At 50.6% G+C, this 23,822-nt stretch overlaps 7 protein-coding genes across 7 annotated transcripts; 2 read left to right on the forward strand and 5 right to left on the reverse strand.

Moving 5' to 3' along the window:
* Positions 1 to 573: 573 nt before the first annotated feature.
* On the reverse strand, positions 574 to 4,770 carry PV10_03455 (uncharacterized protein). Its single transcript, XM_016367906.1, has one exon. It carries the CDS (start codon positions 4,621 to 4,623, stop codon positions 703 to 705), a length of 3,921 nt encoding a protein of 1,306 aa, XP_016227424.1. The 5' UTR covers positions 4,624 to 4,770; the 3' UTR covers positions 574 to 702.
* A 302-nt stretch (positions 4,771 to 5,072) lies between these two features.
* Positions 5,073 to 7,695, forward strand: PV10_03456 (uncharacterized protein). Its single transcript, XM_016367907.1, has one exon. The coding sequence runs from the start codon at positions 5,387 to 5,389 to the stop codon at positions 6,818 to 6,820; it is 1,434 nt and encodes a 477-aa protein (XP_016227425.1). The 5' UTR covers positions 5,073 to 5,386; the 3' UTR covers positions 6,821 to 7,695.
* Positions 7,630 to 9,913, reverse strand: PV10_03457 (uncharacterized protein). The gene is made up of 4 exons (XM_016367908.1): positions 9,842 to 9,913; positions 9,698 to 9,749; positions 9,572 to 9,620; positions 7,630 to 9,514 (listed from the first exon to the last, which is right to left on the reverse strand). Exons 1-4 carry the CDS (start codon positions 9,849 to 9,851, stop codon positions 8,009 to 8,011), a joined length of 1,617 nt encoding a protein of 538 aa, XP_016227426.1. The 5' UTR covers positions 9,852 to 9,913; the 3' UTR covers positions 7,630 to 8,008.
* Positions 9,914 to 10,130: 217 nt separating this feature from the next.
* PV10_03458 (uncharacterized protein) lies at positions 10,131 to 14,784 on the reverse strand. The gene has a single exon (XM_016367909.1). The coding sequence runs from the start codon at positions 14,436 to 14,438 to the stop codon at positions 10,320 to 10,322; it is 4,119 nt and encodes a 1,372-aa protein (XP_016227427.1). The 5' UTR covers positions 14,439 to 14,784; the 3' UTR covers positions 10,131 to 10,319.
* A 785-nt stretch (positions 14,785 to 15,569) lies between these two features.
* Positions 15,570 to 16,898, reverse strand: PV10_03459 (uncharacterized protein). The gene is made up of 2 exons (XM_016367910.1): positions 16,796 to 16,898; positions 15,570 to 16,741 (listed from the first exon to the last, which is right to left on the reverse strand). Exon 2 carries the CDS (start codon positions 16,657 to 16,659, stop codon positions 15,742 to 15,744), a length of 918 nt encoding a protein of 305 aa, XP_016227428.1. The 5' UTR covers positions 16,660 to 16,741; positions 16,796 to 16,898; the 3' UTR covers positions 15,570 to 15,741.
* A 191-nt stretch (positions 16,899 to 17,089) lies between these two features.
* PV10_03460 (uncharacterized protein) lies at positions 17,090 to 18,431 on the forward strand. The gene has a single exon (XM_016367911.1). It carries the CDS (start codon positions 17,351 to 17,353, stop codon positions 18,212 to 18,214), a length of 864 nt encoding a protein of 287 aa, XP_016227429.1. The 5' UTR covers positions 17,090 to 17,350; the 3' UTR covers positions 18,215 to 18,431.
* Positions 18,325 to 21,546, reverse strand: PV10_03461 (histidinol dehydrogenase). The gene has a single exon (XM_016367912.1). It carries the CDS (start codon positions 21,353 to 21,355, stop codon positions 18,485 to 18,487), a length of 2,871 nt encoding a protein of 956 aa, XP_016227430.1. The 5' UTR covers positions 21,356 to 21,546; the 3' UTR covers positions 18,325 to 18,484.
* Between the last annotated feature and the right edge of the window lie 2,276 nt (positions 21,547 to 23,822).

The raw sequence follows: 23,822 nt of genomic DNA on the forward strand, positions 1-23,822 counted from the left end.
GTCAATGGCGAGGAGGAAATGATGTGTATTGGCGATGATGTTGATCGGCGTCGATTAGGGTCAATGCAACCTGCTCGTGCTAAGTAGTCCCGCACGTCCGGGTACCTGACCACGCCGAGTGAGGTATGCTCGAATGGGAAAAAAAAGGGTAGAATTGGGTAAAATTGATACTAACAGTAGTAGTAATGCGTTCACATGAGGATGTTTACCAAAGTATTGATTGTTGCACGTGTTATCAGGTCGCTCCTTCTCTCAAATGATTCCACAGTCACCTCAGTTGCGCCTGCTAGCCGTACTCCGTATTCTCTGACATTTTCGTGCCTTCCTCCGAAGTGCCATTTGCCAAGCACGAGGCTTTCCTTAGAGTTTTATTTTAGGCAGGAACATCCCTCCCCAAGGGTCCCTGCCTGCAAAACATGTTGTGGCACGTGATGGGCACTTAATATCCCAAGCCTTTCACATGACAATCACATGACAACTCGATTTGCGATTTGCTCATGACTGAGACCATGTTTCACAATTCGAAGTCTTGGACATGGGGCGGAATTGTCCAGTCAACATGCCATGAGATCTGTCTATCCATTCGTATCCTCAGGCTACATCTTAGGTATCTACCTATCTGCGATTATTATTGGCATCCGTGGCATGTTGTCTCTCGTCTCCTACCAACCCAAGACAACATACACACAAAGGTTGCCACTTTTAGAGAACCTCTGCAATGCGCTGCCGCTCGATGATCGAGTCTGCATTGCTATTTCTCGAAACCCGGTAGTAGTAGTCTGTGAATTGTCCACAGTCCATCGACCGCAGGAAGTCTTCGTCATGTGTAATCACCAGTAGTTGAAAGTTAGATTGCTCCCGCCGATACTTGATAATCTCGGACAGTGAACGGGCAAGGCTCTCGATGTTTTCTCGGTCAAGGTTGGTCGTTGGTTCGTCCAAGGCAATGATGCCACATTTTGAGCTGAAACATTCCGCCAGCGCCAATCGGATGATGATACTGGCGAGAACTCTCTGTCCTGCACTGCATCGTCCTCTCATGTCCATCTCCACGTTTCTTTTCACCATCACCACCCGATAGTTGTACGATCGGTTCAGACGTCCCGTTTCATTGTCTGCCCGGATCGCAATCGAGTCAATGTCACTCCCCTGGTATGTGGCTCGCCAAAGCTCCTCGACAATCTTGTTGATTTCGTCCATCTTGAGTCCGTGGTACTTCATGATTGCCTTGTCGAGAGCTCCTCCGTACCGTGCCAAATCTTCAACCGCCGCTTTGGTTACCTCCACCTTGATATGAGCTTCTTTGTATCGCCCCGGGGCGTCCTTTAGGTCGATCTCGTAGTCTCGCAACAAATCGCCTAGTTGTGCGTCCTTAGATTTCATCTCACCCATCAGTCCCGACTGCTCCGCGCTCAGACGGTTGTGCTCCTTGGTGTATTTGTCCGACTCGCGTTCAAACTTGCTTCGGTCAACCTCTGCATTGCGACTGGACAACTCCTGAATCTCTTCCTCCAACCTCTCAAGTGATCGGCTCTCGTGCCGGTACCGCAGATTGTCCGAGTACTTTCTGCGAGTTGCGTCTGCGTCTCGGATTCGATCATTGATCAGGTTCATCTCTTGTGTCAGATTCCCTTGGTCAGCTTTCGCCTCGTTGATTTGCCCTTCGATCCGGTCGAGCTCGCGCTTGACCTGACCAAGTTGACTCGGCCCGCCGCGGTCTTTGTACGCCTGGATGAGGTCACTGAGCATATTGAGTTCATGAACACTCGCGTTGACTTCAGATAACTCGAGGGATAGCTCTCTCTCTCTTACTCGTGATCGTTGATCAATATCTTCGTACTTGGCATTCGCCGTCGAGATCTCAGGGTCCAAGCCTTCAACGTCACGATCAAGTTCATCCAGGTTCTCGCGCAGCTTCCTGTTCTTGTCGCGATTTTCTTCCACTCGCTTGACGAAACCAGCTTTGGTCGACAGCTGATAGTCAATCCGGTCAACTTCGCCTCTTTTCTCACGCAATTCAATCTCCATGCTAGAGATGTTGCTGCGCGATTGCTCCTGTTCGCTCCGCAGGCGTGCAATCTGGTTCTGTGCACCTTTCATCTTGTCTGTCGCAGTCGTGATGGCTTCACGGATTTCTGATAGCGTCCGTCCATTATTGACATGGCCTTGCTTGGCAGATAGATCCTCAACATCTTTGGTGAATGCGCTAATCGCTCGATCGCTTTGAGATATCGAAGTGATTGTCCGCCCAATAGATTCAACGTCGCGCTTCGCCTCCTCGCGTTGCTCAACGATCTTATCATGCTTCTCAATCTTGCCGACCAGCTTCTCTCGCTGCTCTGTAAGATCCGCGACTTGTCCTTCCACATGAGGGATTTCGACCTCGACAAGCTTTTTCCAGGTCTCCACGGCCGTGCCGAGGTCCAAGAGGCGTCTGTACTGAACTTCCAACTCCTTCACATTGGCTGCATCAATCTGTGATTTCGTCTTCTCAATCAAATCTGTGATTCGACGTCTCATTTTGGGGAGATGGGGATCATTTTCCTTTTTGAATCCTCGTTGACAGGTACGACAGGCAGGGCTGGGGCCATCAGCGGTCTCTAGAATCTTTTGCAAGTAGTCATGAAGACCCGCAAACCCCATGCTGTCGTCGCGAGCAACATCTACCTCCGCTTCAGCGTTCCGTAGTGCCTCTTCGTATTCTTCTGCGCCTCCTTCGACAACGAGTCGTATTTGTTTATCGTTCTTACTGACCTGCGCTTTCTTTCCAGAAAGATCGTCCCGGAGCGTTTTGAGCTTGTATTGAACATGCTCCAGATCCCGGGCAACGTCGTCCCTCTCACGTGTGGCGGACGTTGCTTCCTTGTGGGCATTGTTTAATACATCCTGGTAGATGCCCTCGATATTGGAAGCATTCCATTCTTGGCTCACAATCTGGCTCACACGGCCACCGTGTGTGTCGAGCAATGTCTTCAAGCTGCGTTGCCGGTCTTTGAGTTCCTGCTTCAAATGCGACACTTTGGCAAAGTCATTGGCCCGTTCCATCGACTGTACTAGTTCATCATTCAGCCGTGAATGTGTTTCTTCGTGGGTGTGAAGTTCAATGCCCATGTCGGACAATTTCTTGTCCCAATCAGCCTCTCGAGCAGCCTGGCGAGCCTGTTCCAACTTCTTGTTCAAATCTTCAATCCTGGATTCAACAATGGCTCTGGTTCCTTCATCGACCTTGATCCCATCCACATTTCGTTGAAATCCGGCTGCTTCGCGGTCGTTAGTATCGATTTGTCGCTTGATGCCGACTTTATTTTCTTGAAGGGCCCGCTTTCTTTCGGTCAATCGGTTCACAAGACTTGAAGCTTCCGATCTTTCTGCCGTATTCTCGGCCTTGACTCTTTCAAGGGCCATTGTTTGGTCCTTGGCCATCTTTCTGATCTTCAAACGAAACTCTTCAACCAGGACTTCGTCATCCATGTCATCATAACCTCGGATTTGATGCTTTGCGGCAAGTTTCTTGACGGTTTCTCTGCGAGAGCGAACTTGTCGTTCGTGTTCATCCCTCTCTTGTTCGAACTTGCCCTGATATCTGGTCTGTTCTTCCTTCTGTTGGCCCAGCATTTTTAGCATGTCCTGCAGGTCAATGTACTTCTCTTGTTTCTCTTGCATATCTTCTTTCAGCTCTTGTTGTCGAGTTTGAAATTGTCTCAAGGTGTTCTGGAGCCATTCGTCCGACTCTGGAACTTCTTCTAGGTCGTTTCTCAAGCCATCGATGGTTTCTCTCTTGCCTCGTGCCTCAATTCGCTTGCCTTCAAGTGACCCTAGAATTTTTGCATATTCCTCGCCTTTCCTCCATGCCTCATCAGCTAGCTTGCGGGCTTTGGTAATACGGACATTGTGATCTTCGACTCGCGATCGTAGGGTTTCAACTTCTTGCTGCAGACGTTCTGCGTTTTTCTGAGCTTTGATTGCACGATCTTTGTCTGCTTTTGCGTGCTCCTCGAGGATCTTGTACTTGGCTAGTTCTTCGTTGTGAGACTTTCGGATGGTTTTGATATTGTCGATGGCTTTGGTGTACTTCTGCGCCTCAAAAATCTCATCAAACTTCTTCTTCAGTGTTGCAGGGTCACTCAACGGCCAGAGGCTCTCGTCTTGGTGGCAAAAAATCACATTGTCGAGAACCGCAGTCGAGACACCCAAGGCTAGAGGCATTAACTGATCCAGTGCAGCCACTCGAGATGAAGTGGTGATTGTTTCACCATTATGGACAGTTCTCAGGGAGCCCTCCAGAGTCTTGAGGGAACGAGAAGCCTTTTTCACTTGAAGCTGTAAGCGGCGAGCAACAACCATTTTGGCTCCGTCAGATGCTGTGAATTGGACCTTGACTAAAGCAAGCACAGTGCTCTCGCCTCTCATTTTGGGATCATGGACAAAAGCACCCCCCACCTTGGTGTTTGGTGGCTGCATACCAGTGAAGGCGAACTTGAGGCATTCAATGATGGTGGTTTTGCCGGAGCCGTTGAAACCGACAATGAGGGTGAGGGGGCTGTCGTCAAATTTGATGACTTCATTTTTGTCCGGGGGAAATGAACGGATGCCCGCAATGGACATCTGAAGGAGACGGGACATGTTGAAAGTGTTCTTGACCTTCGAGCAATGGGGTAAATCAATGGGAGAAACAAAACCCCTTTAATCCGTCAGGCGTTGGCATCAGTATTCTTTCCTAAGACCACCTCACTAATGCTCAGAATTTCTTCTTTTCAATACATGGGTGAGTAGATCTGTCAAAATTTGAAGAACGCTTTGATGCACTGATGCCAGATGCCAAAGGTAATGGGGAAGGAGCAAACGCGGTCGCGACTGGCATGAGAGGGAAAGCGGAGATGTCTGCCTGCCCACTAAACCTGTTAGCGTGGGCCTAGCGTATTTCTAAAACATGACACACACGTGATGTGTCTCCAAGTCTTGGCACATCGATTCAAGCGCCACAGGTGGCAGGAGCGCCCAGTGGACGGTGGCGCGGAGGAAGTCGTCGGTCGGAGATTCTTTGCCCAGATTTGTGGTTGCAGAGAGTCCCGCCTCGCTTCGTCGTGCCTCGATTCATCCAACCTTGACGCAATGCCATCTTTTTGGATCAATCAGTAACCCCTCGCTAAGTCCTGGACTCCAATACTCGCCCACGGTAATATCTTCCGGCCTCCAGTCTCTGGATGAGTTGTTCAATTTATTGTTGGTTACGGTTCCAACTTCCCAGCCAGAGGATTCCACCTCGTCTGACCTTGTCCCTTGCTGGCTTCTTTTGGGTACGCGTTCCCGTGCTGAGAGTGCCGCATTGTGGCTATCAGAGAAAAGCACTCAAGATTAAACGCTCTTGGACCCACCATCTCCCTGCATGATGGATTCATTTCAAAATGGCGCCGAATCCATGGCCGATTCATACAATGTTCAATCACAGATCTTTGATCCATCTGTGGCAGCCAACCTGGATCTCTCTACGTACGCAGATAGCATGGCCATGGATTTGTCTAACTTACCAGCCGCTGGCTTTGAAGGACTTGGGCCTGATATCACACCGACTCTAGTCAAGGAGCCGTCTAGTCTTTCCGAAAGCACCACGCCCAATCCCACCATTGGTGCAGGACCTTTACCAACGGGGTTTGCCCAGAATTCTCAATCAGTAGGCACGAGCAGTACACTTACCGAATTCACCAAACGGCGCAATTGGTCTCAGAGGGTACTGGACGAACTCAAAGACCTATTATATATATTGACCGCCGATGGCCGAGTCCTTTACATGTCGCCTTCCTCCAAGACATTAATCGGCTACGAAGCGAACGACATCTTGGGAAGCCCAATTTCTGATTATTTACATCCAGATGACTCTTCGCTATTCATCCGAGAGTTCAATGAAAGCATCGCAACGGGCAATCCTCTTCGGTTCTTTCACCGCCTCCGGACCTCTGAAGAGAAGTATCGAATCTTCGAATGTCATGGCCATCCACACCTGACTTCTGACGTTCAGCGTGTGGAACAAGGACTTCCGGTTCCTCCGGCACCATTCTGTCGCGGATTTTTCATGATGGCACGACCTTATCCTACCAAGAATTCGGAACTGTTGGACTCGTTTCTCGAACATAAGCTGGAAAATGTAAGACTTCAAGCTCGCATCGCCGCGTTGAAGCGTGAGGAGGAGGAAGATGCCGAAATTCAGCAAGAAGCCTTCCATAAGCAAGCTGGGGCCAACGGTCACCGAACGCCCTCGGGTTCTGCTGAGATCACGGCAAGATCCCCATCGGCTGGAGGCAAAAGCGAAAATGTCGATTACAACGCCATGCCCCCTCCTGCCAAGCCAACAAGTTCTAATGTAGCCCTCACCCGCGAGGCACTTGACGAAGCAAATGCTCACGCTCGACCTGACAGCATTCGCGACAAGATGGCTCGTTATGAGGGGTCATCTCATGTCGATTCGATCGAAATGTTCACAGGACTACGATACAGAGAGGGCGAGAGATCTCACGGCATATCCACAGGGGGTACTTCGCCTGCATTGATTCGTGGAGATGCAGGAATTCATATTCCAATCGACAAAGCCGACGCAAGATTTGGTGGCTCGACGTATTCAGACAAGAAGCCTAAGAAAGTGAAGAGCGCCGATGAATTTGTTTGCACAGACTGTGGCACTCTCGACAGTCCAGAATGGCGAAAAGGTCCCAATGGTCCCAAAACACTCTGCAATGCTTGCGGGTTGAGATGGGCCAAGAAAGAGAAGAAGCGTGGCGGATCAGGGACAGATCTTAATGACATGAACAGTGGCGGTGCCAGTTGATGAGACTTGACTTCGACAAGAGGCATGGCAGGTATATGAGGAAATCCGCCAATCATATCAGAAATCGAATTGATCAAGACGATACTGGACACCATTCATCATTCAGTCTTGACGATCGTGTACCAACAGTGAGACAAGCCTTGACGAACCTCGGTCGCAAAACTTGCATTTGCAGCATTCACGACTTGATTTGGTGACTTGGTCCACTCAACACGAGAGGTGGATCATATCTCGGCAATATTTTGGATATCGGAAACCACAGCTTTGATAGCCAGCGGCCAACTCTTGCCTCAGCTCACGAGGCTGTGGCCGGAGCGGTGATGGAAACCTGACCTTTGCAACAACAAGCTGCAAATTCCAGCTCCAAGTTCTGGGGCCTTGCCGGGTACTACTGAGCTACCCATTTGTCAAGACACATGAGTCATTGCAACAGCAAGCCTCGTGCCACGACATGCTGGCGCCTACATTGACTTCGACAAAGCATCTTCAACTCGTCACCACTCAAATCCCGTTTCACTCTCCTCGTCCAGACGAAGGACACATACTATTGAGTGAACTCTCTCAATTTGCGATTCACCTGCTCCCGACCTCACAATATACTCACATTTTTGATGACATACATATATACTCACCCACAGATGGGCCCATGTTGCACGTACCCGGGGAGGTACACGATTGTATAAAGTCTTGTAGAGATAGAAAAGGAGGCTTTTTGACGTGGACACGAATACGAATATGGACATGGGCATGGGCATGGGCATGGGCATGGGCATGGATACGAAACACGAACGCGAATTCGAATTAATGGCATGAGCATAGGCGCGGGCGCCAAATACACGGTAGCTATCCAATCTACATAAGGAGTTACGTAGGGGTCATTCCACATGAACACCGCTAAGACAAGAGCCACAAGGCAATCGCGGTGAAACTAAATCGGTCGCTGTCGTCTAGACGTTTTCATGATTCCTCCGCGTGCTCCCGCCCTGTCTAGAGGTTACAGAGGATATAAGAAAAATAGATCATGACAGCCAGTACAGCCGCGGTCGTGTCTTCGATGATTCGATGGATCGATGGTTGCGGATGCTGACGTTGACGCTGACGCTGATAACAAAGTCAAAGCCAACAACTTGAGAACATAGGTACAGACAAGGGGATCCTTTTCTGTTGTTATTGAATCATGCTGACGCACTATGTCGCAGTCGACGTCGTGGTAGTATCTGGGTCGGGATTGGGTTCATTGGATTGCGGCGACGAGGCTGTCGCTGGTGGGGTTTCAACCTTCTTCTCGTTGTCCTCCTTCTGGCCATCACCAGCCGCATCTACAAGAACGATGTCACCGTCCTTTTCTGCTCCACTGCCGGAGGATTCCAGATCAGTGGCGGCACCAGAGACTTGAGCCGGGGCCGAGGAAATATCAGACACTTCGTCCAATTGCATGGCATCGGTTTCCGCATCCTCTTTGAGGATGATTTCGAAATCATCCGCAGGCGACGCAGAGGTGATGTTTGGGTCGTCGGTAGCTATTGTCGTCGAGACAGATGGTGGATCAGATGGCTGTGGAGTAGGTAAAACAGTCTGGGCGTCATTCGGGTCTGGAACAATCTCTTCTTCAGCAAGACCTCCTTCACTCGTCGAGGGTGGACTGCCAATATGCAATTGGACGTCTTTGCCTCCGACTCTGCCCAGATCGACACTCCCCACGACATCGGGCCCACGAGCATGTGGTAGGTTATCGCCATCGTCCTGATACGCTTCCTGGTCCTGGTCCTGGTCCTCGTCTTCGTCTTCGTCATCATCCACATCATCACCCATGATTCGGGAACTTGTGTCGGCGAGATTCTGTGTCAGAGGCACGACACCAGCCTCCTGCTCCATCCGCATCAATTCACCTTGTGTGACACCACCGTCTTCTCGGTCTGGAACCATGGGGTCCGCACTGCCTTGACTGCCAATAAGACTCAGACCATCACCGAGGCTGCCATCTGAGCCGAGAATCCCATTCGCATCCAGGGATGAACCTGAGTGATCACCTCCATCAATATCATCATCTGAACTGCTGCCCGCCATGCCATTGCGTAGCCAGGGTATGGGTGTGAGTAAGGCGCCACCCAAACTCTCGTCACTTCCTAGCGAATCTCTATCATAGCCATTACGCGCATCGGTATTATTGTTCCATAAAATGCCGCCGCCAGAACGGTCGCCGTTGACCCCGTTGACGAGGAGTGGTGCTTCGGATAAAGGAAAGATATCCGCTGGGCTGCTCACACTAACAACGCGATCCAGCGCGCGAAGCCAAGCGGGGAGAGTCTTATAGTGAGCTTTGGGATGGAGGATGAGTTCGGCAAGGCGTTGAATGGTATGTGGTGGCTTGTCTGAAAATGAGGTACGGAGCGTTTGGATGGTCCCCGTCAGGAGTTGGAGGAGGAGAGCAGGGAGTTCGGTGAGGACGTTATTGTCTCGACTGGAGGGGTCTTGCGATGGAGGAAGGGAATCGGGGACGTGTGATGTGGATGTCGCTGAAGAATTTGGAAAGGGTGGGACAGGAGGGAGATTGCGAACGGGTGTTGAGGGTGCCTGGGTTGTTGAGTTGGGATCTCTGGCTGGAGTACTTTGGGATAGGGAAGGTGAAGTTGGTGGTGCTGCGCGAGTGATGTTCTGATAGGGTCTTGGGAGAGGAAATTCATTGTAGACGATCTGTAACCCGATCATTAGCAATGACACGAATGCCAGGTGTCTGACGGAGTCTCTTACATCGTTCAGTCGTTGTAGAAGCGGTTCGATGAGGGCGGGCCATTTGTCACTGGCAGCATTGTTAGTTAGAGCATCGACAAAAGTGAGCCGCCTGTGGTCGGTAGCGGTGGGGAGTCAAGGACTTACTAGTCCATCTCGCCATTGTTGGCGACACTCTCCAGTGCCTTCTCGTCCAGTTCTAGGATCTTCTGTCAGTTTTTGGCGCATGAAAACTCTGTCATGGAATGGAGAAAAGCAGTCCATATCAAAGGACATAGGTAGTTGACTTACCTAACGACATGGTGCGGCGTGGACCAACAATGGGAACTGGCGTCACTCTCACGGATGATGTGGATGGAGAAAGTCAAAAGTCGTGTGTAACAAAGACTCGCAGGGACAAATGCAAATGCCTATATCGAGTTAGACGGTCGAGGCGATAAGGTTACGCTTAAATTTAAGGTTTGGTTGCAGCTTCCGGAAACTAGTGTGTTAGTCAAGCATGCTAACTTGTTTCATGCGATCAAAGATGCTAAAGTACGATTCACATATCTATGAGATATTCATTCATACAAATTCATTCGTCGTACTCGCATATCACTCCCTTGGTTGTCAAGGGTCCAACGTCTAATAGTCATCCCAATCATATTTGACAAATTCGTAGTCCATTGCCTGGGGTATCTCCTCCCTGCTCATCGATACCTTGCCTTCGGTGACCGCGCAAACCCTATATCTACGATCGCTCCAACCGCATGCCTCAAACCACCATCCATTACCGCCTGATAACGCTCGGGCCTGTCATTCTGCCACCACCAGAGAGAAGACTCTGCCGAACTATCATCTCGGCTGCAGCAGAGGCAGCAAGTCGTTCCTTCTGCCGAGACCGATCTCTTAGATAAGTTCCCGCGTCAGGCCTCATCCTGAGGATCCTTAATATCATGTCATCGCTGGGTTCAGCTTGTGCGGCCTTCCACTTCTCTTCTTTCGCCTTCCTCATGGTCCCCAGGTTGCGACTCATCATGATGCTCTTAGCACGTCGTGTCCCGGTCATCCCACCAGGTTGCAATAGCCCGCCTCTGCCCACTTGTCCAAGACTTGCCGGAGCCGAGACTCTTGATCTTTGTGTCTGATGACTCGAAAGGGCAGCAGCCGCCATTCTCTCCGACTCTCGAATTAGGCTATCCGTCGGCTCAAAGTAGAAAAAGTTGAGCATTTGCAGCTCGTGATACTTGGGGTTCTTCAACACATTCACCGGCACACCGTTTGCTTCGCCCGTCTCTTCGTCGGTAGCATTGAAGAACTCGAACAGACTCTGTAGCCACTTGTAGACAACGTCGAGTTCTTGCTGGTTCAATGGCTTTTGTTGAGATGGCTTGTCTGAGAGGGGTGGCACAAGAAGTCCTTCTATTGTGATCAGGACTTCTTTCCACAACCTCGTCATCACGGCAATCATGGCCTCTGAAGTCAGTGTCTGCTGCATGATAGCAAAGTTGTCATCAAAATAGTCGAAGAGGGGTTTGAGAGCATTGATGATCTCGGCTTCAGTCGGTGCAGTGGAAGTCTGGATAACGGATTGTCGATTTCGAGCAAAATACGACGACACACTGGAGATGGATATGTCGCGGTTGAGAAGTGACCGCAGAGCTCTCGGAGAGAGGCAGTGATTGATATACGCTGATAATTTGTCGGTGATTTTGCGTGTCATGTCTCGCTGGGTTCGTTGGAGGTTTCGAAATGCCTTTCCAAAATAGAATTGAATATCATCTCGTTCGCCCTCCATGCTTACCCGTACCAGAAGACGTCCTTGAGTATCGAGATCCAGCCAGTACTCGCGTGGCAGAAAATCACTAAAATGGGCTGGATCGAGCTTGAGTGAGGTCCTCCCCACATAGTCATGATCGCCAATAGCGTCCCAATCCCATATGGTTGCAATCAGATTCAAAGGGCCCTGAGTGGTAATATCGATCGATTCGTCCCAGCGTGGATTCAGGTTGCGATACACGATCCTGCTCTTGAACAGGCGTTTTTGATATTCGTCGGCTAGGACAACATAGGGATCGCTAAACCCGTTGACATCACACGCTTTCAAATCTTCGGCCTCGACAATTTTGATGGTGAAGACGTAGTTGGACGTCTTGCGAGGTCTTTGCGCGAGCGGGGGTGCATACCGTTTCAACACCTCAGCACACGCGTCAACATTGATTTCCGTTTCAACCCTGTCCCACTGTTGAATCGCAAATGAGATGTTGTTGAGTTTCACAAAAGACTGAGGGTAGAACTGAAATGGCTCCACCCTTTCTTTGTTGTTCCAGGTGTCCTTTGCAAGCTGAACCCACTTTTCCTGCCTTGTCATGTTGGCCGCGGCTTCTTGTTCCGGTGTCATTCGGTCCATTTCCTTACTGAACATCTGGTCCAAGAGTTCGCAGTACCGCGCAACTCCAAGGCCGATCGCTTTTGACAGGGCAGTCATGAACTTGGCGTAAGTGAGGTCGTCGTCCCAATTCAGCTGACTCATTTGTTCAATGACTTGATTGAAGGACTGATATATATCAATGACTGAGGTTGAGTGACGTTCGTCTTCTGTCGGTACTTGGTCCGGGTGTTTGGTGCGAACAGCAAAGGTATCGTGCTTGACGGCATTTTCGACCCAACCCATGACTTGGCCCTCGGTGGAGCTGATCCATTTCCAGACAAATTCCGCAAGAAGGTCCTCGATCTTGTACGGAAATGGAATTCCGGGCAATGCATCGGTGTGGACACGTCTGAATTCACTCAGATCTTTGTACAAGTCGAAGCCCTCCTGCATTGGTATCTCGGCGCCCCTCTGTCGGGACACTATCAGGATTTGCTCAACCATTGCCTTTGAATCTTCTGCGAATGCAGGTAGGACCGAGTTCAGCAGGATCATCAAAGGATTGATGCCCAAAATCTCTGGATTTTTTCGGAATCGTTTTTGTATCTTCTCAGCGAGTTTCAACAAAGCCTTGGCTAGTTGTTGGATATGGTAGAACTCCCATTCGCTATCTTCTTGAGGCAGTTCACGAGCCAACAGGACATCGTAGGATCTTCGAGCTTCCGCGGCCAAGCCATCGAATGCTGCCCGCTTGAAATTTTCAAAGTCCTCGGGACCCTGGGAGAAGCTCGGATCAGTGCGGATATGATCGTCAATGACGGCCATGATGGCGCCGAGTCTGGGTAGTTGAGCTTTGTCGGCATATGCAGTGAGCATCACCTCATACAGATCTCTCAGGAGAAAGTCATAGAGGCTGGAGAGGAGTTTTCTCATGACGGCAAAGTCGGATGAAGTCCAACTGAAACGATCGTACAATGCTGAACTCACGATCAGAGAGCTTCTCTTGTTCTTGGGGTCGTCCTGTAATGGCTGCTTGACAAAGTTGAAGACTGCATCGAGCGTGTCCAAATTGATGGCTTTCTCCATGAACTTCTCTCTCACAACGTCCAGAAACAAGATAATACGAGTGAATTTGGGTATACGCCACCTCAAAGCAATTTCATTCAAAAGGTCGCTTGTTTTCTTGGAAAGAATTTGGCCAGATGCGCGGCCAGGATTTTCATTCGAATTGTCGTCAAGGTCGTGAGTGAGGGCTTGAAGCAAAATCATGCGAAACATGGCCCTGGGGTCGGAAGGAATAAAAACGTACAGTTGGGGGGAATCATTATCGAGGTGGGAAGAAGTTGAACTTAAATCAAGGTTGCCCATGTCTGCCGGCAGATCGAGGACGTAGGAAGAGGTGTCGCCTGGCTGTGACAGCATTCTGGACAGCTCTGCATAGTGAGCATCGTTCGGGTCGTTAGAGGAGGTTGGGTTGAGGCTTGGAAGGGGAGGTCCAGAAGTGGATTTTGCAAGTTGAGGATTAGACTGCATGATGGCGAGCATCATCTGTGACAGGTCTGGGGCCTCGTCCTTTTTCCAGGACTCGTAAGCTTCTCGAGTCTCGAAATCGGCTGAAGTGAGCGTCAATTTGGTTCCGAGATTGAGATGCTGTTGGTAGGTCTTGAGGTCCTGAAGAGCAGCCTTCTCTGTCCAAACGGGCTTGTTCTTGGAGATGTCCGACTGCATCATGGTGTTTGTAAGACCAAAGAGCTTTCCAACCACCTGAACCAATGGCATATCCTTGACCTCGTAGGACAACGGCACGACCTCCTCGATGGTCTTGTATTCACCGTTGGTCTGGGAAGATGCCAGGTTTTCGTCACCTTTGAGAAGCTTCGACTCTAAAGTGGTCAATCTGGAGACTAAATCAGGCTTGTCCTTTGCCCAATCGTGATCCTTCAGAATCAAGCCGAGGAGACGAACAAAGAGGGCGACCTGGCGGTCCACCATTCGTTTAACGCCATCGTCTCCTGGGGGCTTGCCTTTCTGCAATTCTCGCGTGGCGTTTGAGAAGAAAATCAAGACCAAGTCTTCTGCTCGTCGGTCGGCCTCCATACGCTTCTTGAATGAGGGGTCGGAGAGAGCGTTGAGGAAGGCGGCAAAGACACGCTTAACAACAGAATCTTGATATTCCTGACGACGCTCTTTGCCCATGAGGATACCCTGCAACCTCTTTTCCAACTCCTTGACAAAGCCATGTGGAAACCTGGTACTCTTTGGATCGCGGACGACGGTAAAGTCATTCATGAGATCGTGGAAGGAATGAGAAGAGGTTGAACGATTGGGAGGGGGTCTGGTCTCGACATGGCGTTTGCGTGTAGCCCTAGGCTGGAGGAGGTAATTGAGATAGGCGACCCGCAAAGCGTAGAGATATGCATCGTTTATGGAGATAGATTTGCGGCGAACCCTGGAAGAGTCCCTGGACACTCTTCCGCCATTCCTCAGATTGTTCAGGCTCCTATTGGGGGCTTTTGAGCGCTGAGAAGATTGGGACATATGGAGAGCATTAATGAAGATGGCGAAGAAGGGTGAGGGAAGAAGGACAAGGTGGAAGGAACCACAGGCGCAGGAAGAGGGAGTGGTGTCTCTGCGGAGGCCGAAATATGGAACATGCAAGGAGAGTCGGTTGATTGAAGAGGGTAGCGGCGCAGTCAGCCAGCCAGGAACAACGGTAATGAACAATTCCAAGGCGTTTGGGAGGCACTGAAGACTGTCTTGATCGGGGGTTGGTGATGTTGGACCTGTAGAGAGTGTGGGTCGGTGAGAATGATGAGAACGTGACTTTACTTGATGTTTGACTGCAGCCTCCTTCCTCCTTCCTGCCCGATTGGGTCCAAATTGTTCACTGAAGGAAGTTGTTCAAGTGGAAGGGGCGGGGAAGTGAGCACAGCAAGTGGCAGGCGCTTGTTGGTTTCTCTTCCTTTTTCTTTTCTCCCCTTCAGACCAATGCTTCCTTGTTAATGATGGACTACTGTGTAACAGCAATATATAGGTGACTACGGACTTGAGACGAAGGATTCTGCATGGCCATGAATCGTTGGCCAGATTTACACCTGCGTGACTTGTTTGCCCAAGTCCAAGTTTTGGTCAGATTTGAAGACTGGTCCAACCTTGTTTCAAACTGGATGACATGACTGGAGGAATGGTTGGAGGCGGGGGTGACTGGCGAGGGGCGAGGGGCGATAATGGGGGCAGAAGTGATGCCGGTGACAGTGAAAGAGTGCATGGACGCGGTGTGAAGCCATAGGCGCACCTCCTCTATTTGCGCTTGGCAGGAGGCTACAAGAGATCTTCCACCAGAGGGAACTCCCACTTCTCTAGGAAACTTTTAGTTAGAAACTTTTAGTTAGGCGGTTGGGTGGTTGGGTAGCACGGATGGTTAAAAGTTAGGTCCCTAAAGCATTGAGGTCATCGCCAAGGTTCTTCGACCGTGGCACGGGCTTTGGGGCACGGGGTCCAGGGGCCAAGCATGCCGATTTTACTCAAATACATACCTAATTTTAAGTAGGTAGCCTGCAGACTTGCCTAAGTATGGATGTCCATGGCTCTATGTATAGGGATGCTCCTGTCGTACTTTCTGCCCCGATATCTATAAACGCATCTCCTTTGTCACGTGAGTTGTCATCACAAATCTTGAATCTGTGACATTGAGAAAAACAATACTATCAACCTAGTAATGGACATTGTAGAATCAAATCAAAACATGCCAACTTGAATGTAATCCACCAATGCATCAGCAACTCCAAGAGGAAGAGCTGCAACTGGAGTTGAGTTGACCTATTGGCCCAGTATTCTTTCATCATGTATACTTCGCCTGCAGCTGGCGAATAAGACGTACGTCGTCTTCAGAGGGTGCTGCTGCAATAATGCTTTCAACCAAACCAAGCACCTCTGATTGCCAGTGCAGCAGTGCCTGGGGGTTATCGCGGATCCTCGGCACTTTCGTCACAAGCCAAAATATGCCGGCGAGCACAAAAGTCGGTGCCGCGACAGCAAGGAAGTATACATATCTGGGGATGATATGGTTTCCCAACTTCTGTACCAGCGCCATCCCTTCCTTAACCACCGCAGCATTAAGCTTTGCTTCTTCCCACGTCACTCCCGATTTCCTTTTGGCGGCCGCAATGGTCGAACTCATGAAACCGACGACAAAAGCGGCATGTGTACGTAGCCAGCTCTGCATGTCAGGCTCATGCACACACTTGATCCCTGCCGAAGAGAAGATGGACCGCCATTCGACTGATGAGACAATGGTGATCTGGGCAAAATTCACAAATTGATGTACCAATACTCCGTCAAAGAGAAAGGCCATAATGGCCGGAAACCCCATGATACAGCGTTCCTTTCCCAAAGCGTCAAAATATTTGTCGAGTGATGCAAAGGTGTTGAACATGAATAGGATCTCGATTGACTTTGGACATGCCTTGAGCGTCGCCAACAGCTTCTCGTCAAAGGTTCGCTCAGTGATGGTCAGGAGAATAAGGTCCCAGGGTTGTGCTGTGTCGAGGGATGCGACGGCGACCACAGGAGTCTTGGAGATTTCGGTCGCCTTCTCCGATTTCTTCGTGAGCACACCTCCATTGGTCTGGAGAGTTGCAAGCCGCTGCCCTCGACCAACAATTGTGACGTCGTGTCCAGCCTTCACAAGATGCACTGCAAAGGCGCAGCCCACTGGTCCAGCGCCAATGATGGCTATCTTTTTCTTCTGGGTGGACATGTTGATGGACTAGGTCGTTCTGTGGAAGTCACACTACGCTGATTTCACACCAATGGAATGGTGCTGGTCTGAGACGAAAGGCCTGTAAAAAGGATGAGATTTATAGTTCGAATATGTGTAAGGAAGATCGGTTTACCTCGCCCGTCATTGCAGCAATGTGTTTCGGAACCCTCATTGCCCCGTGTGCCGCTAGGCAACAGTCAAACCATAATCCTACCGTCTCTTTGAGCATCTGTAGCTCCTCCGTATACGCAAGTAGAAAGGTGCGGGCGTGATGCAGAAGTCATCTAGCCCAACCGAGAAAGTCTGGTGACGCCGGAGATCCGTGCATACTCATCACGTGATCTATCGAAATCACATGTCAAATGGTATACTTGTACATTAATTGGTTCCTTCCATATAATCGTCATTGTCATAATCGTCGCCCAACGACTTCATCCAGACCAACATGAGCAACAGATGAGTAACATCAACCAGGTTCTAATGCCCTTGTACAAGTTGTGACAAGAAATATCCAACTCAGGACGGATACTGGACTATAGCCGACCCTGGTCCCTTCTTTTTGGATGCCGAGGTAGCCTTACCCCACGGCAATCCACCGCATAGGAAAGAAAGATATAAACAAACGATCAATCTCGGTCAGTGTCCTTACATCACACCCTTCAATACCCTGCCCTTCGAGACTTCCGCCATGCAGATCAAAGATCGTACATTCATCGTCTCAGGCGGCTCGAGTGGTCTAGGGCTGGCCACGGTGATAACTCTGTTGGAAAACGGAGCCAATGTCTCGATCCTCGACATCAACCCTCCCCCAGCCTCTGCCCTCGCCCAGTTTCCTTCTTCACGAACCCTATTCACCAAGACCGACGTGTCATCCTCATCCTCACTACAGACGGCTGTCAAGAACACGATTCAATGGATCACAAAGTCGGCAAACCCGGCGCCTTTATCAGGTACCATCTGCAGCGCAGGCATTGGGACAGCAGCACTCAGTCTCCCAAAACAAGCGCCCGATGCGACCCACGAGACGGTTAAATACATGGACATGGCCGACTTTGACCGCACCCTCGGGATCAACCTGCGTGGCACGGTGGACTTGATCCGGCTGACGCTGCCACATATGGCGCTCAACAAGCCTTGGGGCGAAGACGGCGAGCGTGGAATCGTTGTCGTCGTGGCCTCCGTTGCTGCCTATGAAGGCCAGGTTGGCCAGCTCGCCTACAGCGCTAGCAAAGGTGGCGTCGCCAGCATCGTCCTCCCACTTGCCCGGGAGTTGGGCCAGAAGGCCGGCATCCGCGTCCTCGGCATCGCCCCAGGAGCCTTCCAGACAGGCATGACGGTTTCCACATCCAAGCCAGGAGCATCGGGCCAGGCCAAACCCAAAGGCTCAACGGCCAATCGTGCCGCCATCAACTCGGAGATGTTGCAGTATCCTAAGCGCATGGGAAAGGGCGAGGAATTCGCCCGTCTGGTACGAGACATGGTTGAAAACCCCATGCTCAACGGCCAAGTCATTCGCTTGGACGGCGCCGTTAGACTTCCCACCCGGCTGTGAGACATGGCTGTCGCCCTTCTCGAGTATCGAGGTTCTCAAGCGTTACGACCTAGTAGTGCGAAATTTCCTCCAGCGAAGGACATTCACCGTGCAACATCTGGACTATCGCATCGGGCGTAGTAGTGTATTCGTCAGAAAATGTCTAAACCTGAGATCTAATTATCAAAACATCTTCGTCCTCTTCCATCACGACGCCTTAGGCAATGTCGGAAACCAGGCCCTCGCTCTATGGCCATGATACCGTCGCCAGCGTCAATCTCATCATCAACATCACGGCTTCTCCATCAAGGTTGTCTTCTCAATCTCAATCTCCTTGTCCGCAGCTGTCTTGGCGTCACTCAGCTCCACGGGTGCTGGAACCGCCACTGTCGCACTGACATTGTGAACTTTCGACGTCGTTTCCTGCTCTTGCTGCGTGCTAACGTCCTTGTATCTCTTCTCCACCAAGCCCAATTTCTCCATCCTCAACTCCATAGCTCGACGGTGCGCGTCCAAACCTTCGACCCTTGCGAGCTCCATGACTGCAAACCCCACCTTGCCGACGCCTTGCTCGCTGACTTCGGAGCTCGTGATGTTCTTCATAAAGCTGCCAAGATTGACGCCAGAATATTGCCTGGCGTACCCATACGTGGGCAAACTGTGGTTGACACCGGCCGAGTAGTCGCCAACTGACTCAGGGGTCCAGCCGCCAATAAACACCGATCCAGCGTTTTGAACTTCAGGTAATGCCGACTTTGGGTTGGCGATTTGTAAGATGAGATGTTCGGGAGCGTAATAGTTGGACCAATGAAGGGCCGACGAGAGGGTTGGTACAGAAATGGTGATTGAGTGTTCGATGGCGCCACGGACAATGTCTACCCGTGGAAGTTGGTGGGCTTGCTTGTGTAGTTCGTCGTCGATGGCATCTAATTGGCGCTCGTCTAGATCAACAGCGATCAAGACCACTTGACTGTCAGTGCCGTGTTCCGCCTGTGAGAGAAGGTCACTGGCGACGAAGGCTGGATCCGCCGTCGAGTCGGCGATGACGAGAACTTCTGACGGTCCGGCGGGCATGTCGATGCTGACGGCTGCCGAGGTGTCATTTGAAACGAGCATTTTAGCAGCGGTCACAAATTGATTGCCAGGACCGAGGACTTTGTCGACTTTGGTGACGGACTCGGTGCCGTATGCCATAGCCGCAACAGCCTGCGCACCTCCCGCAAGAACAATCGCTTCCGCGCCAATTTTGTGAGCAATGTAGACGATTTCAGGAGTGACGGTGCCGTCGGGGCGAGGAGGAGAGGCTAGAACAATGTTCTTGCACCCTGCTGCCATCGCAGGGACTCCGAGCATGAGAGCAGTCGACGGGAGGACAGCAGTCCCTCCGGGAATATACAGACCGACCTTCTCAATGGGACGGGTGAAGCGCGAGCATGTCACGCCTGGCATGGTCTCGATTACCAGAGGTGCGGCCGGCTTTTGTGCGGAGTGGAACTTGAGGATGTTGTCGAATGAGATGTTGATGGCATTGATTGTTTCTTGAGGAAGTTCCATTAGGGACGGAGGGTAAGGTGCTTTGAGAACTGGAGATTTGAGGCCAGTGGCCTTTTCAAAAGTCTGGGTGTATTTGAGAAGAGCTGAGTCACCCTTGGTGCGTACGTCGTCGATGATGGGTCGTACAATACCCATGATCTTTTCATTTGACCGCTGGGCTGGGCGTTGCAGGGCAGACTTGAGGACGTCGTCAGCAAATGTTTGAGAGGTAGAATAACGCTTCATGGATATTCTTCCAGAGATGGTGCCTGCTGGGTCGGAGGGACCTTTCGGTATCGATGCTGCCTCTTTCACGGCGTCATCTTTGTGACCGTTGACTCCTTCTGTTTCGGCGTTGGATGTGTGAGTTGGGGCAACTGGCTTCTCCTCGACATATTGTGGTTTTGCATCACCCTTTCTCCGCTTGACTTTGAGGCTCTTCAAGTCCAGATTTTTCTCAATATCCTCCAAGGTGACATCGGCTGCGATACACCTCGCCAGTGCAAAGTACAATAGGTCTGCTGCTTCGGAAGCAATATCTTCTTTACTTGTGGCCTCACACAGTTCGTCGGCCTCCTCCTTGATCTTGGCGTTGAGGAGTTTGGGATCATTAAAGAGTCTGGCAGTATAGGAACCCACAGGAGCATCGGACTTGCGCTGTTGCAGCGTGCGCTGTAACCTTGAGAGACCCGATTCTTTACCCCAGCATGAATAGGTGGCTAAATGGCAAAACCCACGACCTTGCTGGTGAACTTTGAAGATAAGGGTGTCCTTGTCGCAGTCAAAACCAATGCTGATGAGCTTCTGAGTGTCACCACTGGAAGCACCTTTGTACCACAAGCCTCGCTTTCGACTCTGGTAGACGCCAGTGCCAGTCTTCAATGCTTCAGAGATGCTCTCTTTGCTGCTCCAGACCAGGCCGAGAGCTACATCGCGCTCATCGACGACGGTGGTTGCATAAAGTCCAGTCTTTCGATCCGCAGTCGCACCGGCAATAACCAAGTCAACAGCAGAAATCAAGTTTTTATTTTCGTCCTTGGACTTGTCAAAGGTCAGAGACTTGGACGAGATGACAAGGGCGTTGCCGGGGTATTCATGGAGCAAGTTCCTTCCATCAGTCTCGCTCGTGACGGCAACGAATAGAGTCTGGTCCGGGCTAGGAGGGTAGTTTCCAAGCTCTTTCAAAACCAGGTCCACGACCTCATTGCCTTTGTCTCCATCAAACGCCCACTCGGTAGTTTTCCAATTTGGGTTTTCGGAGAGGAAGGCTTTAAGCTTGTCGAGATCAGTTTTGGGATTAACGAGGGATATGGTCAAGACGAGCCGGTCGGGGGCGATGGTTTGCTCTTGAGATAAGGCTTTTAGTTGTTCAAAGGTAACAAAAATCTTTGCGGCGCCATTATTGAGGATGTCAATGACATTATCCCAGCTCTTAAGTTTGCGGACGTCAAAGTAGATAGCAAGGGAGGAAAAGTGGTTGCGAAGGAACGAGAGGCTTTGGTCGAAATTCTCGGGAGTAGCCTGGACGAGGGCTTGCCCAAAGTAAGCGACTTGATCGAGAGTGAGACCGCGGGGATTCGAGGCGAGGATCTCCTCAGGATCAATTGCGACAAGGAGCCCTGCTCCCATAGCTGGACGTTGTTCCACTTGTGACTCAGGACAAGAGAGTAGGAAGTTTGGCCTGAGTGTGGTCAATATAACTGAGTCAAATCAAATACTTTCAAGGGTTGGAAGATGAAAAATGATTTGACAATTGACTCATCCTTCTAGACGCTTAGCTGCTCAGATGCATGGTGGATACGAGGGATCAGGTGTTGAGATTTCATGGATAAGGTGTGGACTTTGAGGTGTGGACTTGGTGAAAAATTAAAGACGATGGGATTGGAGGGGCAAGAGCCGCACTCGGACCCTCATCGCACCTTCCCACCAATGCAAACGGCGTCCCCAACTCACCGCCGCACCTTCCGGTTCCCGGTGTCTGCAGCTCCTGCCTATCAAAACTCGTATTCGCGGAATTCTCGATAAGATCAACATGAAGTACAACATGAGTGATATATTTGGAAAAGGACCGAATAGTAGCCCAGTGGGCTTTAATAGTGGGAGTGACACATGTATGTACAAACAGTGGACAGCCATTCACATGCTTCAGAACACGAAAACACGACATCTGAACAATATGTGGATATTCTTAAAGGCCATCTCATCCCAGCCATGCCACGCTTCACAGATTGACCTCGCCTAATGCTTCATCTCGACGGCGATTCGGTTGGTCATGAATCTCGACACGTCTCCAATGCAGAAGCATGCAATAATGGACAGGACCCCAAATGGAATACTGACATACCACACATATTCCAATGCTTCAGCGTAAGCCCACCGGCTCCCCATAGTGGCTGCCTGTACCACTGACTCAGTGACTCCAGGGATGCTGCCGACACTTGCCGGGTCTGTGAGGAAGGCGGTGACAAAGTCGACGGCAGAGCTTTGCGGGAGACCTGCCTCTGATGCATACTCCAAGACTCGTTCTGGAAGCGCTGGTGCCAGTCTTTGCGCAAAGACATTGTAGTAGATCGAGTATCCGATGGAACCTCCCACAAAGCGAATAGTGAGAGTAAGTGCAGCCGCGGTGGCGATCAAAGAGTCGGGGCACGCTGTCATTGCCACTGTGGCGGCTGGCACGATCACACCTCCGATGCCAAAGCCCGCAACGGTTGCTAATCCCACAGCTAGACCGGGGTTGGTCGGATTGACCACTGCCATACTTCCAGTGAAGGCGGCTACAAACACATCAGTCAGTCATACTGTGTCAACATCGACAAGACCAGAATATACTCACTCATTAGCACACATGAGACTAGCAGGATCTCTCGAGCGTGATTCTTGAAAACGGACAGCGCAGCGTTCATGACCGTGGCGCCAACAGTAATCGCGATCGAATAGCCCAATCCTTTGACACCTACTTGGATCGGGCTAGGGATTGTCAGATGATGGCTTAGAGAAAAGCAAAGTTGGCTCAACTTACTCGGGGTTGTACACCGATCCATATGTTAGTGGCGCAAAGTTGATAACGGAGTAAAAATTCATTCCAGAGACGAAGGCGATGGCCAGGGCAAATGCAACCACACGCTGGCCAGTAAACAGCTCTGATGGAACCATAGGAAATTTCGCAAACTTCCACTCCCATACCACAAAGGCTGCGACAAGGGCGGCCCCAATGAAGAGCATACAGAGAACGTATGCGCTAACCCATGGATGAGAAGTGCCGCCAGACTGCAAAGCAACGAGGCTATCCGTGAATTAGTACAATTGATCACGCCAGATTTGTGTGCGAGTGACTTACAAAAGTATCACCCCAGTAATTGACAGTACAGCTCCAACGTAATCGACGCGTTTGGTGAGTTCCATCTTACTAAGTCCTCCACTCCGCAAGACGTGAGATTGGGGAAAGTAAAAGAAGATGATGCCAATGAAGAAGAGTCCATTATAGATCCTGGACCGGTTGGGTCAGCATGCTTGTCTTTCATCAAGGAAAGGTAATCTTCTTACAAGCAGATCCACAAGCCCCATCTCCAGGTTGCGTGTGTTGACAAGAGCTGAGCGTACAAGACATAGGGAAAGAAGGGACCTGTACAAGTATAAGCATGCCGGTGGATTTCTTGTGGTTGAACGTGACTCACAGATGAAAAATGTCACACAAGCAAGGTACAAACCTCGCTTCCTGACTGGGACCAGCTCAGCGACACTGTTGACAGTTAGAACCACTACCAAAAAGCCCACGATGCCAAATGATAGTACTAACCCAGCCAAAGCAGTAAGTTCACCAACTGCAGCACCAGCCCCCGCCAAAGCCATGCCGGCCACACCTTGAGCAAAGGTCTGGGCGGTGGCAGTGAGGATGATGCCGACGGCGAGAAACGCACAGCCAAGTAAGGAGATGTTTCTCCTGCCAAAAAGGTCCTGTAGGTAACCACAAAAGGGACAGGTGGCAGCAAGAGCCAACGAGTTGGACACCGGTATCCATCCGACTGACGCCGCGCCTAGGTCGGCAGCAATGTATGTCAAGGAACCTGCTTGCTATTAGTGTCATGTCCTAGTC

This window comes from Exophiala mesophila (genome assembly GCF_000836275.1).
Source record: "Exophiala mesophila strain CBS 40295 unplaced genomic scaffold supercont1.2, whole genome shotgun sequence".
NCBI lineage: Eukaryota > Fungi > Ascomycota > Eurotiomycetes > Chaetothyriales > Herpotrichiellaceae > Exophiala > Exophiala mesophila.